This window comes from Apis florea, unplaced genomic scaffold (assembly GCF_048593485.1).
Source record: "Apis florea isolate Af1SG1 unplaced genomic scaffold, ASM4859348v1 contig_3081_pilon, whole genome shotgun sequence".
Classification (NCBI taxonomy): domain Eukaryota; kingdom Metazoa; phylum Arthropoda; class Insecta; order Hymenoptera; family Apidae; genus Apis; species Apis florea.
Window position 1 is genome coordinate 149,800 of NW_028256703.1, and position 12,501 is coordinate 162,300.

General features: G+C 22.0%; 3 protein-coding genes and 1 non-coding gene across 10 annotated transcripts; all 4 read right to left on the minus strand.

Moving 5' to 3' along the window:
• Nucleotides 1–70: 70 nt before the first annotated feature.
• LOC100864623 (uncharacterized) lies at nt 71–3,186 on the minus strand. 6 transcript variants are annotated; one of them, XM_086908638.1, is made up of 6 exons: nt 3,011–3,093; nt 2,891–2,919; nt 2,363–2,528; nt 2,036–2,285; nt 1,364–1,699; nt 71–1,292 (listed from the first exon to the last, which is right to left on the minus strand). In XM_086908638.1, exons 3-6 carry the CDS (start codon nt 2,480–2,482, stop codon nt 229–231), a joined length of 1,770 nt encoding a protein of 589 aa, XP_086764764.1. In that variant the 5' UTR covers nt 2,483–2,528; nt 2,891–2,919; nt 3,011–3,093; the 3' UTR covers nt 71–228. The 6 variants fall into 6 exon arrangements, with proteins under 6 accessions (XP_086764764.1, XP_086764763.1, XP_086764762.1 ...); XM_086908637.1 differs by lacking the exon at nt 2,891–2,919 and having other exon boundaries at nt 3,011–3,098; XM_086908636.1 differs by having other exon boundaries at nt 2,891–3,098.
• A 179-nt stretch (nt 3,187–3,365) lies between these two features.
• On the minus strand, nt 3,366–4,813 carry ILP-2 (insulin-like peptide 2). 2 transcript variants are annotated; one of them, XM_012487830.3, is made up of 3 exons: nt 4,640–4,813; nt 4,006–4,222; nt 3,366–3,795 (listed from the first exon to the last, which is right to left on the minus strand). In XM_012487830.3, exons 2-3 carry the CDS (start codon nt 4,220–4,222, stop codon nt 3,620–3,622), a joined length of 393 nt encoding a protein of 130 aa, XP_012343284.1. In that variant the 5' UTR covers nt 4,640–4,813; the 3' UTR covers nt 3,366–3,619. The 2 variants fall into 2 exon arrangements, with proteins under 2 accessions (XP_012343284.1, XP_003690101.1); XM_003690053.4 differs by having other exon boundaries at nt 4,420–4,659.
• A 2,685-nt stretch (nt 4,814–7,498) lies between these two features.
• Nucleotides 7,499–12,297, minus strand: RpL3 (ribosomal protein L3). The gene is made up of 8 exons (XM_003690044.4): nt 11,994–12,297; nt 11,445–11,637; nt 9,611–9,779; nt 9,206–9,341; nt 8,944–9,130; nt 8,489–8,691; nt 7,941–8,096; nt 7,499–7,762 (listed from the first exon to the last, which is right to left on the minus strand). Exons 1-8 carry the CDS (start codon nt 11,994–11,996, stop codon nt 7,562–7,564), a joined length of 1,248 nt encoding a protein of 415 aa, XP_003690092.1. The 5' UTR covers nt 11,997–12,297; the 3' UTR covers nt 7,499–7,561.
• Nucleotides 11,705–11,781, minus strand: LOC116414614 (small nucleolar RNA U43). Its single transcript, XR_004225147.1, has one exon. It is a non-coding gene; the product is annotated as a small nucleolar RNA U43 (small nucleolar RNA).
• Nucleotides 12,298–12,501: the final 204 nt, after the last annotated feature.

Genomic DNA, 12,501 nt, shown 5'->3' on the forward strand with positions numbered 1-12,501 from the left:
TATCAAATATAAAACAATTCTACAATTTTTACATTTATCAATTATTAAGATTTTTAAAATAAATATGATCTTTTTTGCATATATCATTTTTATTATTTATATTATTTTTATTCTTAAAAATACATTAGTTAATAATAAATAAATACATAAAATTATGATAAGAAATATACACATATTTTACACATTCCATTATTGATTACATTTATTAAAAGATATTTTAAATTTGCATTAAGATTCATCAGTAGCTATTTCCATTTCTTGATCTTCTAAGATATAATTATGTAATCTGGACAAACTTTTTTCCTTTGGAATATAACATTTAGAATTCAACATTCGGTTTTCTTCAAGTGCAGGTACATCACAAAAAGGACATCTTGTTTCTTTAAATTCTTGGTCCAAACATGGATGAAAAATTAAACCACATATTGGACATGTCTTGTATGGCACCACGGTTATTTGTAAAAGAGTAATAGCACATCTAGGTAATATATGACCTTGTGAACACTTACTAATTTTCCAAGAAAGATCATTTATCATTTCACCACATAGATTGCAAGTCTCAATATTATTTAAATTGAATTGAGATATTTTTTTTAAAACATCTCTAATACGTTTGGAAAGTGGTGTTACTTTCTCATTTTCTTCTCCAGCCAAATATACTTCTAAATACATTCTTAATAAATTCATAGAAACTTTTTGTAGTTCTATCAAAGAAGATTTACTTTCAAGATGTATAAGATAATTACATGCAGTGTGAATAAAAATTAAAGGTTGAGCTTCTGATATTTCTCCAGCAATATTATTCATTCCTTGAATGATTTTCCTCTTTTCGCAAATTTCCATTATCACAGATGTCCACATTACTATTCGTAACTCATGCAAAGATAAAAATTCCAAATTAGATGGAACTTTTGGTAATATTAATGATAGATCTGACGCTTTTGTTGCTTTTATCCTAATCGCTTCTAAACAATCCCATAATTGCTCAAATTTTTCATGTTTATTTTGATTCAAAATAAATAATGGATTCCAATTTTTGTTCTTTAAACAAAACATATATATTTTAGTTGGTTCCTTTACTACTAAATGATCGTACATAGTGCTAGGACTAGTTATGTTTATAAAAATCACGGAACTTGGAGAATGTGCAAGACCTAGACATCGAACATGAACTTGTGATAATTTATTATTTACTTTTGTTTTCAATAACTGATTTTCTTTTATATCAATTGCAAACATAGAACCATTTTCTGTTGTGATCAGTGCACAGTTTGTACTTATACAAATCATTCCTAGAAATAATTAATTCTTTTATATAATATCATATTTTTTATATATTATATAATAAAATATCTTTATTTACCTGAAATCATAAAACCTTCTAATTGCAAATGTTGCATACTTCTTAATGTACCATTTTCTTTAAAGCATAACAAAAATAGATAATATCCTTTTGCAATAAGAACATTTATATTCAAATCACTTTGAGGAAATATTTTTATAGCACTAATAGCAATACGATCAGTGTAATCATAATACTTCTCAATGAACATTAATTCAAAATTTCCATCATGCTCTTCAACATTAAGTCCATAAATACGTCCATCAAAATATCCAATAATAATTAGATGTTTTTTTGTATCAATTGTAATCCAATTTAAAACATTCATTTTTACAGATTCATTTAATCTTATTATTCCTACAATTTTAGGATTAACTATTTTATTATAATCAAATACTTTTAGGATTTTATAAATAATTATATCTCCATTAAGATATGCAACAACAAAATATGCAAAATCTGCAAAAAATTTGCTCCAAGTAAAACAAGAAGCTTGTAATGCTTTTATATAAACTTTGAATGTTTCAAATGAAGCTGAGTTATTTTTATTTTCTTCTAATTCTTCATTAATTTTTTGTTCTATAATATTGTAACGTAGAGAAGATAAATCATATACAGGATACCAATCTCTACAGATTTTACATGCAATTATAACAGCACCTGCTGAAGTTAAAATAGCAATAAGACACTTGCTTGGATGTATTAAATCTTTTGGTGACCATGCTAAATCAACTATTTTTGGTACCATTTCTTTTACATTAGATAATTTTGGAGTCATACTTTCCTCAATTATAAATGAATAAAGTTCTTCACGATGCATATTCCAAATTTTGGATTCTATTCTGTTAGATATAATTTCTGTTGGAAATGTTGAAGGTGTATAAATAAAAGATCTAGAGAATTTTATAGTTGAAGAAGGAGATATTGGAGAAGGTATCAATTCCTACATAAAATAATTAAATTTATTATTAATTTTAGATGTACTATTAATTTCATTATTCATTATCAAATTAAACTTACAAATATGTGAATTCCTTTTTCAGTAAGAATAGATATATTATTATCCATAGACCATTGAACTGCGAATTTGGATATTACTGGAGGAAAAATTGTAAGGCTATAAATTTCTTCTATCTCCATTATTTGCTAAATATTTATACAAGTAAAGATTCACAAAATCTTTCACCTGTAAAAATGTTAAAAAATTTTTGATATAAAAAATTTTTGTGTATGATATAATTAATATAATTTGTTAATATGTATTTAATATGTAATTAAAAATCTCTCAGGTATATTAAAATTTAATAAATTATATTTTTATTTTTAATATTTATATAATTATAAAATTTTTTTACTATTTTTATTCAATTTATATATATATATAACCTAATTACAATATATACATAAAACATATAATTAAAATTCAATTTTTTATTAAATTAAAATTTATAATCATTCGTTTTTTATATTTTTTATTTTTTTATATAGGTACAGTAAATTATTTATACGTATATATAGTATAAAATTAAATTTTTCATAAAAACTAACCTATTGATAAATATTTTTTAAATGTACATCTTTAAAAAAGATACATTGGTAAGTATATATATATATATATATGTGCGTGTGTAAATATATCTTTAATGAATAATATTGAATTTGTCTTACATAATATATAGTTAAGTACAAATGAGATCATATTTTACAATAAATTTTAAACGTCTCGTTAGTTGAACCAGTTGCAGTTGAAACTGACAATTATTATGAATTATGAAACTTTTATCATGTACTTCTTAATAAAAAATATTATCATACTAATTAAAATCTCTTATAATTAATAATATGCATAATATATGCATATATGTAAATATATATATATATATATATATATATATATAATATATATTTAAATTATATATATTAAATTCATTTTCACATATTTTCCGATTTCTTATAACAAAGTGATTTAAATGATAAATTTATACATAATTCATATTGTAAAATAAGATATAACAATTAAAAATAGAATTATTAATTTTTTTATAACATGGAATTAAATAAATTATCAATTTACAATAATAATTTAAAAAAAAACAAAATAGAACATTTACAAAATATTCGTAATTTTGATTTTACTGACTTGTTACATTGAATGAAAAATAAAATTATTGAAAATATATTATAAATTGTTAAAAATGATATAACCAGTAAATAAGAAAAAATAATATTTTGACATTTTCTTAAGTTTATGTTTAAAATTTAAAAAAAATTCCCTCATTAACGGGCACCGCAATAGGAGCGCAACTCCTCTGTCGTGCAAGATTTTAGGCAACATTCTTCATGAATTCCTTTAGAGTTTCTTCGAAATCGTATCATTTTTTTCGCATTTTTAATAGATTTATAAGGATATAGATCGTAACCATAAAATGCCATATAATCATCCATCTCCATTTCTGGAAAAAAATTGATTTCTTAAATATTTAAGATTAAATAAATAAGAAGAATATGATATTGAATTGAAAATATTTAAATTTTTATAACTTTCCTCCATTTTGCATCAATCAATAATACCAACTATAATTCTAGTAATTTTTTTTCTGTTTTTTTTTTAATAAATAATTTTTGAAATATTTTTTAATATCAATATATTGATATTTACTTACCTTGGTTACTTTTTTTAAATCGAGAATTGTAAACACTTCCACACATTATTTGTAATGTACTCGATAAAGTTCGACCACAATATTGGTGCATTTCTGTCACTGTCTGTCCCTTTTGGCCATACTGAAACACATCCGATCGTACTACTTCTGCTACTGGCACTAGGATCACTACTACGGGTACTAAATTTACGAACACGTATAATCGATTTGCAAACATCTAAAAGCAAAGCAATTTTTTAAAAATTTTTTATATTTAGTAAAATTCAAAGACTATATGATAGAATAAAGAAATATATAAAGGAAAATAATAAGAATATGCTTTTATTCTTATTAACAATGTATAAGAAAAAGAAAATCATATTATATTATAACAGTATTAATATAGCATAGTATAATACTATTAATATAACATACAGTATTATCATAATAAGATTAATGTGATATTCAAATATTAATAAATCAAAAATGTCAAAGAATTGCGACATTTATCCGTATAAAAAGAATATTGATAGAATCTTTCAATGTATAGATGTTAATAAATTAAACTTAAAAGTGAACACTTATACGGGTGGACTCGAAATTCAAATATCTTGGTGGATCCTCAAGAGTGTCTATTTAAATCGCTTTTATTAACCTTTATCACAACTTATCAAGAATGATGCCCCATGCTGCTGTCGCGTACCAGTCGCCGAGTAACGACCTATTTTTAGATATCATTTGTGCAAATATAAATCTCGTAATATAAATCTTTTCATGTTAAAGTCCTAGAATAAAAGTTTCTTAAATATCCTATGAATTTTGATATTCTATTTTTTTTTTTTTATATATGTTTTAAAATTATGAGAAATATATTTTTTTATTTCTTTCTTTTTTATTTTTTTCAATTCTTTATTTCTTTTTTCGTTTTTATCAAAATTTATTTCATTTATATAGTAAATAAATAAAGAGATTAAAATAATATACAATTCTTACAATAATTAATATAATAATAATATATTATATACATAACACATTTTAATAGAAATTTGTAAATAAAAATCTACAGAAAATCGTGGGAAATATTAACAAAGGTTTTTATGATATTAATTATTATTATTGAGAAATAATTTATAATAATGAAATATTTATAACATATTGATATAATTTTTTTCAGTAACTAAATATTATTTTTATTTAACTATTATTTTTTTAAAAATAAACTTTATAAAACTTGAAAAAATAAAAAAAATATATAAAACTTTAAAAAAGTATAAAGAAAAAATATAAAACTTTAAAAAAAATCTTATGAATTATTACAGTTCTTCTCTTTTGATTAAGAAATAAAATTTTATTATCGTAATTTTTTTAATTAACTATTTTTTCTAAATCCAATCATAGTATGATTTTAATATTATAAAACCATAAAAAAATTAAATTTTATGAAAAATTATTTTATATAAAGATATAAATTAATTAATTTATTAATTTATTATATATGATAAGATAAAAATCAATATCGTATTATTGTATTTATACATATATAAATGTATATATAAATATTATATATTGAGATATATTCTCTTTAAAGTAAAAATATGTTATAATTGGAGCATTGTATTTGTATATAAATGAGATTAGTCATTTTATTGTAAAGTAACAGATAAACCAATGAGTTGTTTATGAAAGATTATAGCAGGTTCGCGCTGTGTACACATTTCTGTAAATAAATATTTATTCTCGTGTATTCTTTATTTAACATGAAAATGCATGATATAGATATATGATATGAAACATCATGGAAATTATACTGATATCAAAAATAAGATTCGAAAAATTACAATTCGAAAATTACAATATATGTATGCATATTTATTAGAGATATGTGAAAACATATAAAAATTGATGTTTTTGGAGTTTAATGGGATTTTTTTTAGAATCGAAATCGGATCCCCAAAAAATCACCTCAAAATTTAAAAATATTGGAAATCTAAATATTTTGAAATTATATTTATTTACAAAATTAAATTTTAATAAAAAAAAATTTTAAATTGATAGATATATTATAATTTTGCAAAAAAGAAATCATATACATATAGTTTGTCTGAATTTATTTTCAAAGATGAAGTTTTTACTTTGAATTGAATTGAATTTTCTCAAAGAAAATTATTTGTATAAATATTGGACAGAAAAAAGAATTTACAGAATTTATAGAGTTTTTAACATTTGTTTTATAATGATTATATTTATTACATTTGATTATTATTTTTATTTTAAATTCTATTCTTTATAATTTTATAATAATTCTCAAAAATTCTGAAATATTTTTAATCGATTTAATCCGATTTATTCTGAATATCAAGTTTTTAATATTTTTGTGTTCTTGCATGCCTCTAATATTTATATTATCATAGCTATGATAGAATAAATTTATTATTTATTATATTTTTGCTTCGTATTTATTCAACCCCAATAGGGATAAGAAATAAGTTATATTACTTATCTATCATATGCAATATTATTGATTCAAAATAGAATAGACAATGCTAATAAGAATTTTAATTAATAATAAGAGTTTTAAATCTATGATTAAATGTAGCAACAATCAATTATTATTGACACAAAAATTATCACAAATAAAAATACACATTTTATAGAACTTCGCTTATATCATATACTTATAGATCATAGCTTCAGATAATTATTATAAAGCAAAGGTAAAATTTATGTGATGCCATAAACGAGTAAAATAATGATAGATATTATTTTTAAAATAACTTATATTTATAAAATATAATTTAATTATTATGAAGTCTGAAATAGATATTTTATTTTTATTAATATATAATTTTAAATAATGCTCATTATAAAATGTATCTTGAAGATTTCGAAAAAATTAAATTTTAATTAAAATTTTTGATTAAATTAATATTCAATGTAATTATTTCCTTATAACTTATTTTAATTTGAAAAAAATAGTAAACATAGTACACAGATATCTAGAGAAAAATTACTTATTTATAATTATTATTTAAAAATATAAAATAAAAAATAGTTTTCGTAAGTTTATTTCTTTCTATTCTATTATGATCTATTAATTTCTTTTATCAAATTAATAGATTTTTATTAATATCCGAAACATTATTCATCAACAAATATACAAGTTTTGTAAGTATATAACTACATATTTATATATATTAAAAATTCACATATATATAGCAAAATTTATTCTATTTTCCCTGTTTTAACACTCAAAAGAACATTAATATCAATTCTTATTTTATTTGTCTCTTCCATTATTTGCTTTTTTTATTTATTTTATCTGAGACATTCTAGATTCTAGATATTCTATTATTCTAAAGATTCTCTAATTTTTATCTTATTTCTATTCTTTTTTTCATTATTTGTATTTGTTTATATTTCTTCCTGCCTTACTAAATAAAAAGCAAATCAACAATTTGAAATTCCTATATTGTGTTATTTATTTTTCTTTTCAAAAAGAAATTGAAAAGTCATGTAAGTTTAACATACAATTTTTTATTATTCATTTTATACATATCTTAATATGTATATGTTTTTATTAAGCATTTGTAGCTGATGGTGCTGAGGTAGTGGCTTGTGCCTGTTGTTCCTCACGCATACGATCTTTTTTAAGTTGACCCATAAATGAAGTCTTATCAGCAGCAGTTTGAAAGCGACCATGTCCAAATTTGGAACTTGTATCGATAAATTTAAGATTGATCTTCTCCAATGCTGACCGTTTAGTGTGAACCAATAAGGACTGTAAAAATAAGTGATTAGACTATAATTATATAAAAATAATATAAAATATATACAATTCTAATTACATCAGTCCTATCATTAAATATCATTTTAATTTCATAGAAATTATTTGGCTCTTTATCATTCATCATGAATTTAATAAGAAAATTATTGAAAAAGATCATCATAATTTTTACCTTACGTAATGTAATTACACGTTTTTTCGGACCCATACAGCAACCTTTGATCATAATGAAGTCGTTATTCACTTCACCATAATGAGGAAAACCTCCCATAGGAGTTATAGTTTTCTCGGTAAGATCGTATTCTGTAGAAGCATTGTTCTTTACGATCTAAAGAATATTGAAAAGAAAATTTTCATAAAATATTAGAAAATCCTTTTAAATATAAAAATATTAAATCAATATTTAATGTGTCACTTGTTTTGGAGATCTAAAGCATAATGAATGTTTTAGGTACTATGGACAAGTTATTTATATATGCCTCTTATGATGTAATCTTCATAGAAGAAGAAGAATAACATAGGGAAGAGGCAATTATTTTCTATAAAAGACAAAATAAATGCCCATTTGAATTTCAAACAAAATTCTTATATAACAATAATTACCGCTGTCCTGCCATTTAATGTTTATTTAATATTTCGAAATAAAATTGTTAATTGTTTCACAAGAATCGAATATCCAGCAAATTAGAATTTAAAGTATTTTATATGCAAATACCTTACCTTGCCATCTTTAGTATGAATTCCTTGTCCAATTCTATAAATTTTTTTATTCATCTCTGTACGATGATGATATCCCTTTTGACCAGCACGTGCAACAGTAAAAGACACACGGCTAGGATGCCATGCTCCAATACAAGCAACTTTTCTTAGACCTTTATGTGTTTTGCGTGGCAATTTTTTTGTATGCCAACGCGATGTAACACCTATATAAATCGAACGTATTAATAAAAATAAGCTTCACAAAATAAATATATACATATATATATATATATTGAATATACACAAACGCGCGCGCGAAAGAAATCATTTTATTATTGACTTCAGTAGGAAGGCAGCATGAAATATCTTCAAAATGATCAGATAATCTATATCATGCTTTGTCATCATTTAGTCCAAATTTTTTATGATTTTAAAAATATATTTTACATAAAAAGAAAAAAAACTATTAAATATACCTTTATATCCTTTTCCTTTTGTAACACCAATCACATCTATCATTTCATCTGGAGCAAAAACATTACTGACAGGTACTGGTTTTTCTAAATGTTCACGAGCCCATTGAACTTTCTGCTCAATCGTTCCACCATTTAATTGAATTTCCATTATATGGGCTTTTTTTTGACGTTGCCTTAGTAGTTTCATCTATGATAAACTTTATATAAATAAAAATTTTACTTTAAAAGAAAATTAGATAAATTAAATTTGTAATAGAATCACCTGCGTATGAGCGATAATTCGTACAACTTTACAATATTTAACAATCTTCTTAAAATCGTTTTCTATAGATTTACGGCCAAGATCATCTTGCCATTTTTTGGAAGCTTTTGTAAATGCCTTCTTTTTGCTTTTGTACCTGTAGAAAACCGTAATGGCTGCTTTTTGTTTTCAATTTATAAATACCTGTTTATCTGTAACGTGTTAGTCTCATCATAACGAGCGGAGACTATACACATTTTGGATCAGCCTTTTAAAAGAATTATTTTATTTTAAGGTAAGATCCAAGTATATACTCTCATCAAATTGAGCGGAGAGCTGATTCAAGATTCATTAAAATATATTTTACTTTTCTACATTATAAATACATAAAATATATTAATATTAATAGTAATTTTTTTTTCTTACCAGTTTTTATAAAATCTTCTTCGACAATCTTCAGATAAGTGTTCTGCCCATACTGTGGTAAGGGCACGCAAACCATGTGGAGTTTCAATATAACCAACTACACCAACTACAATCATAGGTGGTGTTTCTAAAATGGTAACTGCTTCTACAATTTCTTTCTTATTCACCTCTAAATAAATAAAGAAAAAAATATATATATATAAAATACAACAAAAAAAAAATCAAGAAAAATCAGTATTTATTATATAATAATATTATAGTATTTATTATAGAATTATGCCAGACATGGTTTGTCTCATTGATCATCACCCAATGGATTTCAAAGAGATTATGGAATATGTCGTGCCTCCTTGCTCTCTATATTCAGAAAGCAGAGTTATTTTTCGACATTGCGGTTTAGACCATACTGCACAATATCAAACAGCTCTTGTACCGCAACCAAAGTAAACTAACACATTTCCGTGTTTATTAAACTTTGATCATCATGTCGTTTTATATAATATTCTAAAAATGTTGGAACATCCATAAACTGGAAATTCCTAAGGTAATTTCAAGCAATATTTTCCTTTTGTTACAACTTTGTTAATGAGTTATTAACAAAAAATACTATTCAATCATAAAGTACATAGGCTAATTATGCTGCGACAGTAGACTATGTGCTATAGACTGAGCTCAAACAAATCCAAATAACATTGAATTGTTGGGAAAGTAATTTCATTTTTTCACACATTATGGAGAAAAAAAAAAAAAAAAACGAAATTACCTTTTAAATAACCCAATATATCTCGAAAAAAGTATATTAAAATAACAAATATTTTTGTATCGATAAAAAATTATATCGAATTATATTACGAATAATAAATAAATAAATATAATATTCAATAAATTTTCTTCTAGATATATTATTTGGACTTGTTTCGATCAGCGGCATAAAAACAATACTGTTGTCGACTAGGTTATGCACTTCGTAATTGACCAATGTTTTTTGTTATTATTTTTAATAACTCGTTAAAGCCGTAAAATTTTTGCAAAGAAAAATATTGTTTCAAAATTATCTTGAGAATCTCCAGTTTACGGATGTTCAAAAATTTTCGAAAAACAGTCATTTATATTTAAATCTATCTTTATAAATTTCTAAAAAAGATACTTTTATTAAATAATTATTAAAAATAAAAATTATAATATTTCTTTACTTCTTAAAACGTAAAATAATAATATTACTCAATATGATTTTTTGATCAATTAATAATTTTATCAAATTAAATAATAACAATGTTCACATAATCCTGAATAAACATATATATGATATTGAAATATATATAAGAATTGAATTTTAGATTAAAAATCATATGAACATGATTATATTTGATTAGCAATTTAATTATTAAATTATTCAAAAAATTAAATTATTTGATTAATCTTCTTTAATTTAGAACAAACATATTTTTATTAAAATAAAATTTCATTTCTTTATAAAATACATATGAAGATTTTTGAAGATTATATATATAATTATATATAATAGAATTTTGTTTATATATATATATATATATATATATATATATATATAATACATAGAAAACTGAATAAAATAAATAAAATATTGATTCGTAATTGTTAACATCTCTAATAACTTCGAATAAAAAAAAGAAATGAATTTCAATTATTTTTATCTTATCTTTATTATTATGGATATTTATTATAATATCAATAATTGCAACTCTAACATAGAATTATTTATAATTTAATAAAATTTTTCATAAATTATATAATTCTAATTTTTATATTTAAAAAAATAAAAATTATTAATTCCTATTTAAAAAATATCACTTACTTGATCCTGGACGATCGGCTTCTCTGACTACGTGAGTCATACCGGCTTTATAACCAATAAAAGCCGTTAAATGTACAGGTTTGCTTGGATCATCTTTAGGAAAAGCTTTTACTTTACCACGATGTCGTTGAGATCTTTTTTTGGGATAGAATCCCATAGATCCATGACGTGGCGCACTGAACTTCCTATGCGACTATAAAAACCATATTTCATATTAATTGAATAATATATATAAATAATTAAAAAAGAATTAATTTAGAAATATCAGACCGCCCTAGAATTTATCCTCATGGTTATTCAGTTTTAAAACCATAAACATTAAGAATGTGATCATCATAAAAAATGCAATAAAAATGAAACACGTGATTCTTACATATAAAATTATTCTTATACATAAATTTATGTAATCTATAAAATATTTTGACTAATTTTTTTATTAATTAAAAAAATATACTACCATTATTTAACAACAAAATATGTATTTTTAATGGTTAAAATAAAACATTAAATGAATCAACATTTAATAAGGACAGTAGCACGCATACTTACCATGTTACTTAAAACGATGAAAATGGAAGAATCAATTCCTGAATCTTTCTTTTATACTTAGAACAAAAATGTTTTACCAATATTTTCATTACAAAAGTAACTAGATTTAAAAATATCAAATAATTTAGTATACTTAAATATAATTTTTTTTTATATTTTCCAATATTTTCGTTTATATTTTTTCTTATAAAATAATATATTTATAAGTAATATATATAATAAAAAATAAATATATATGAAGATTTAGTTACGATTTTATTATGTAAATGTTATGTATCTCCTTTTAGTGCAAAATATATGAATTGTATAACTGAAGTAATAAATACAGCAATTTAATAATATTTATTAAAATTTTATAAAGTTATAATGGATATAATATTTTCATTAGCTTTAAGGAAATATTTGTTTTTGTATTATAAAATGAAATTTTATTGAGATATAGAATTATTTTAAATAAAATTTATAAAAAATAATAAATACAAGACACTAATTAAATTAAATTTTTTTA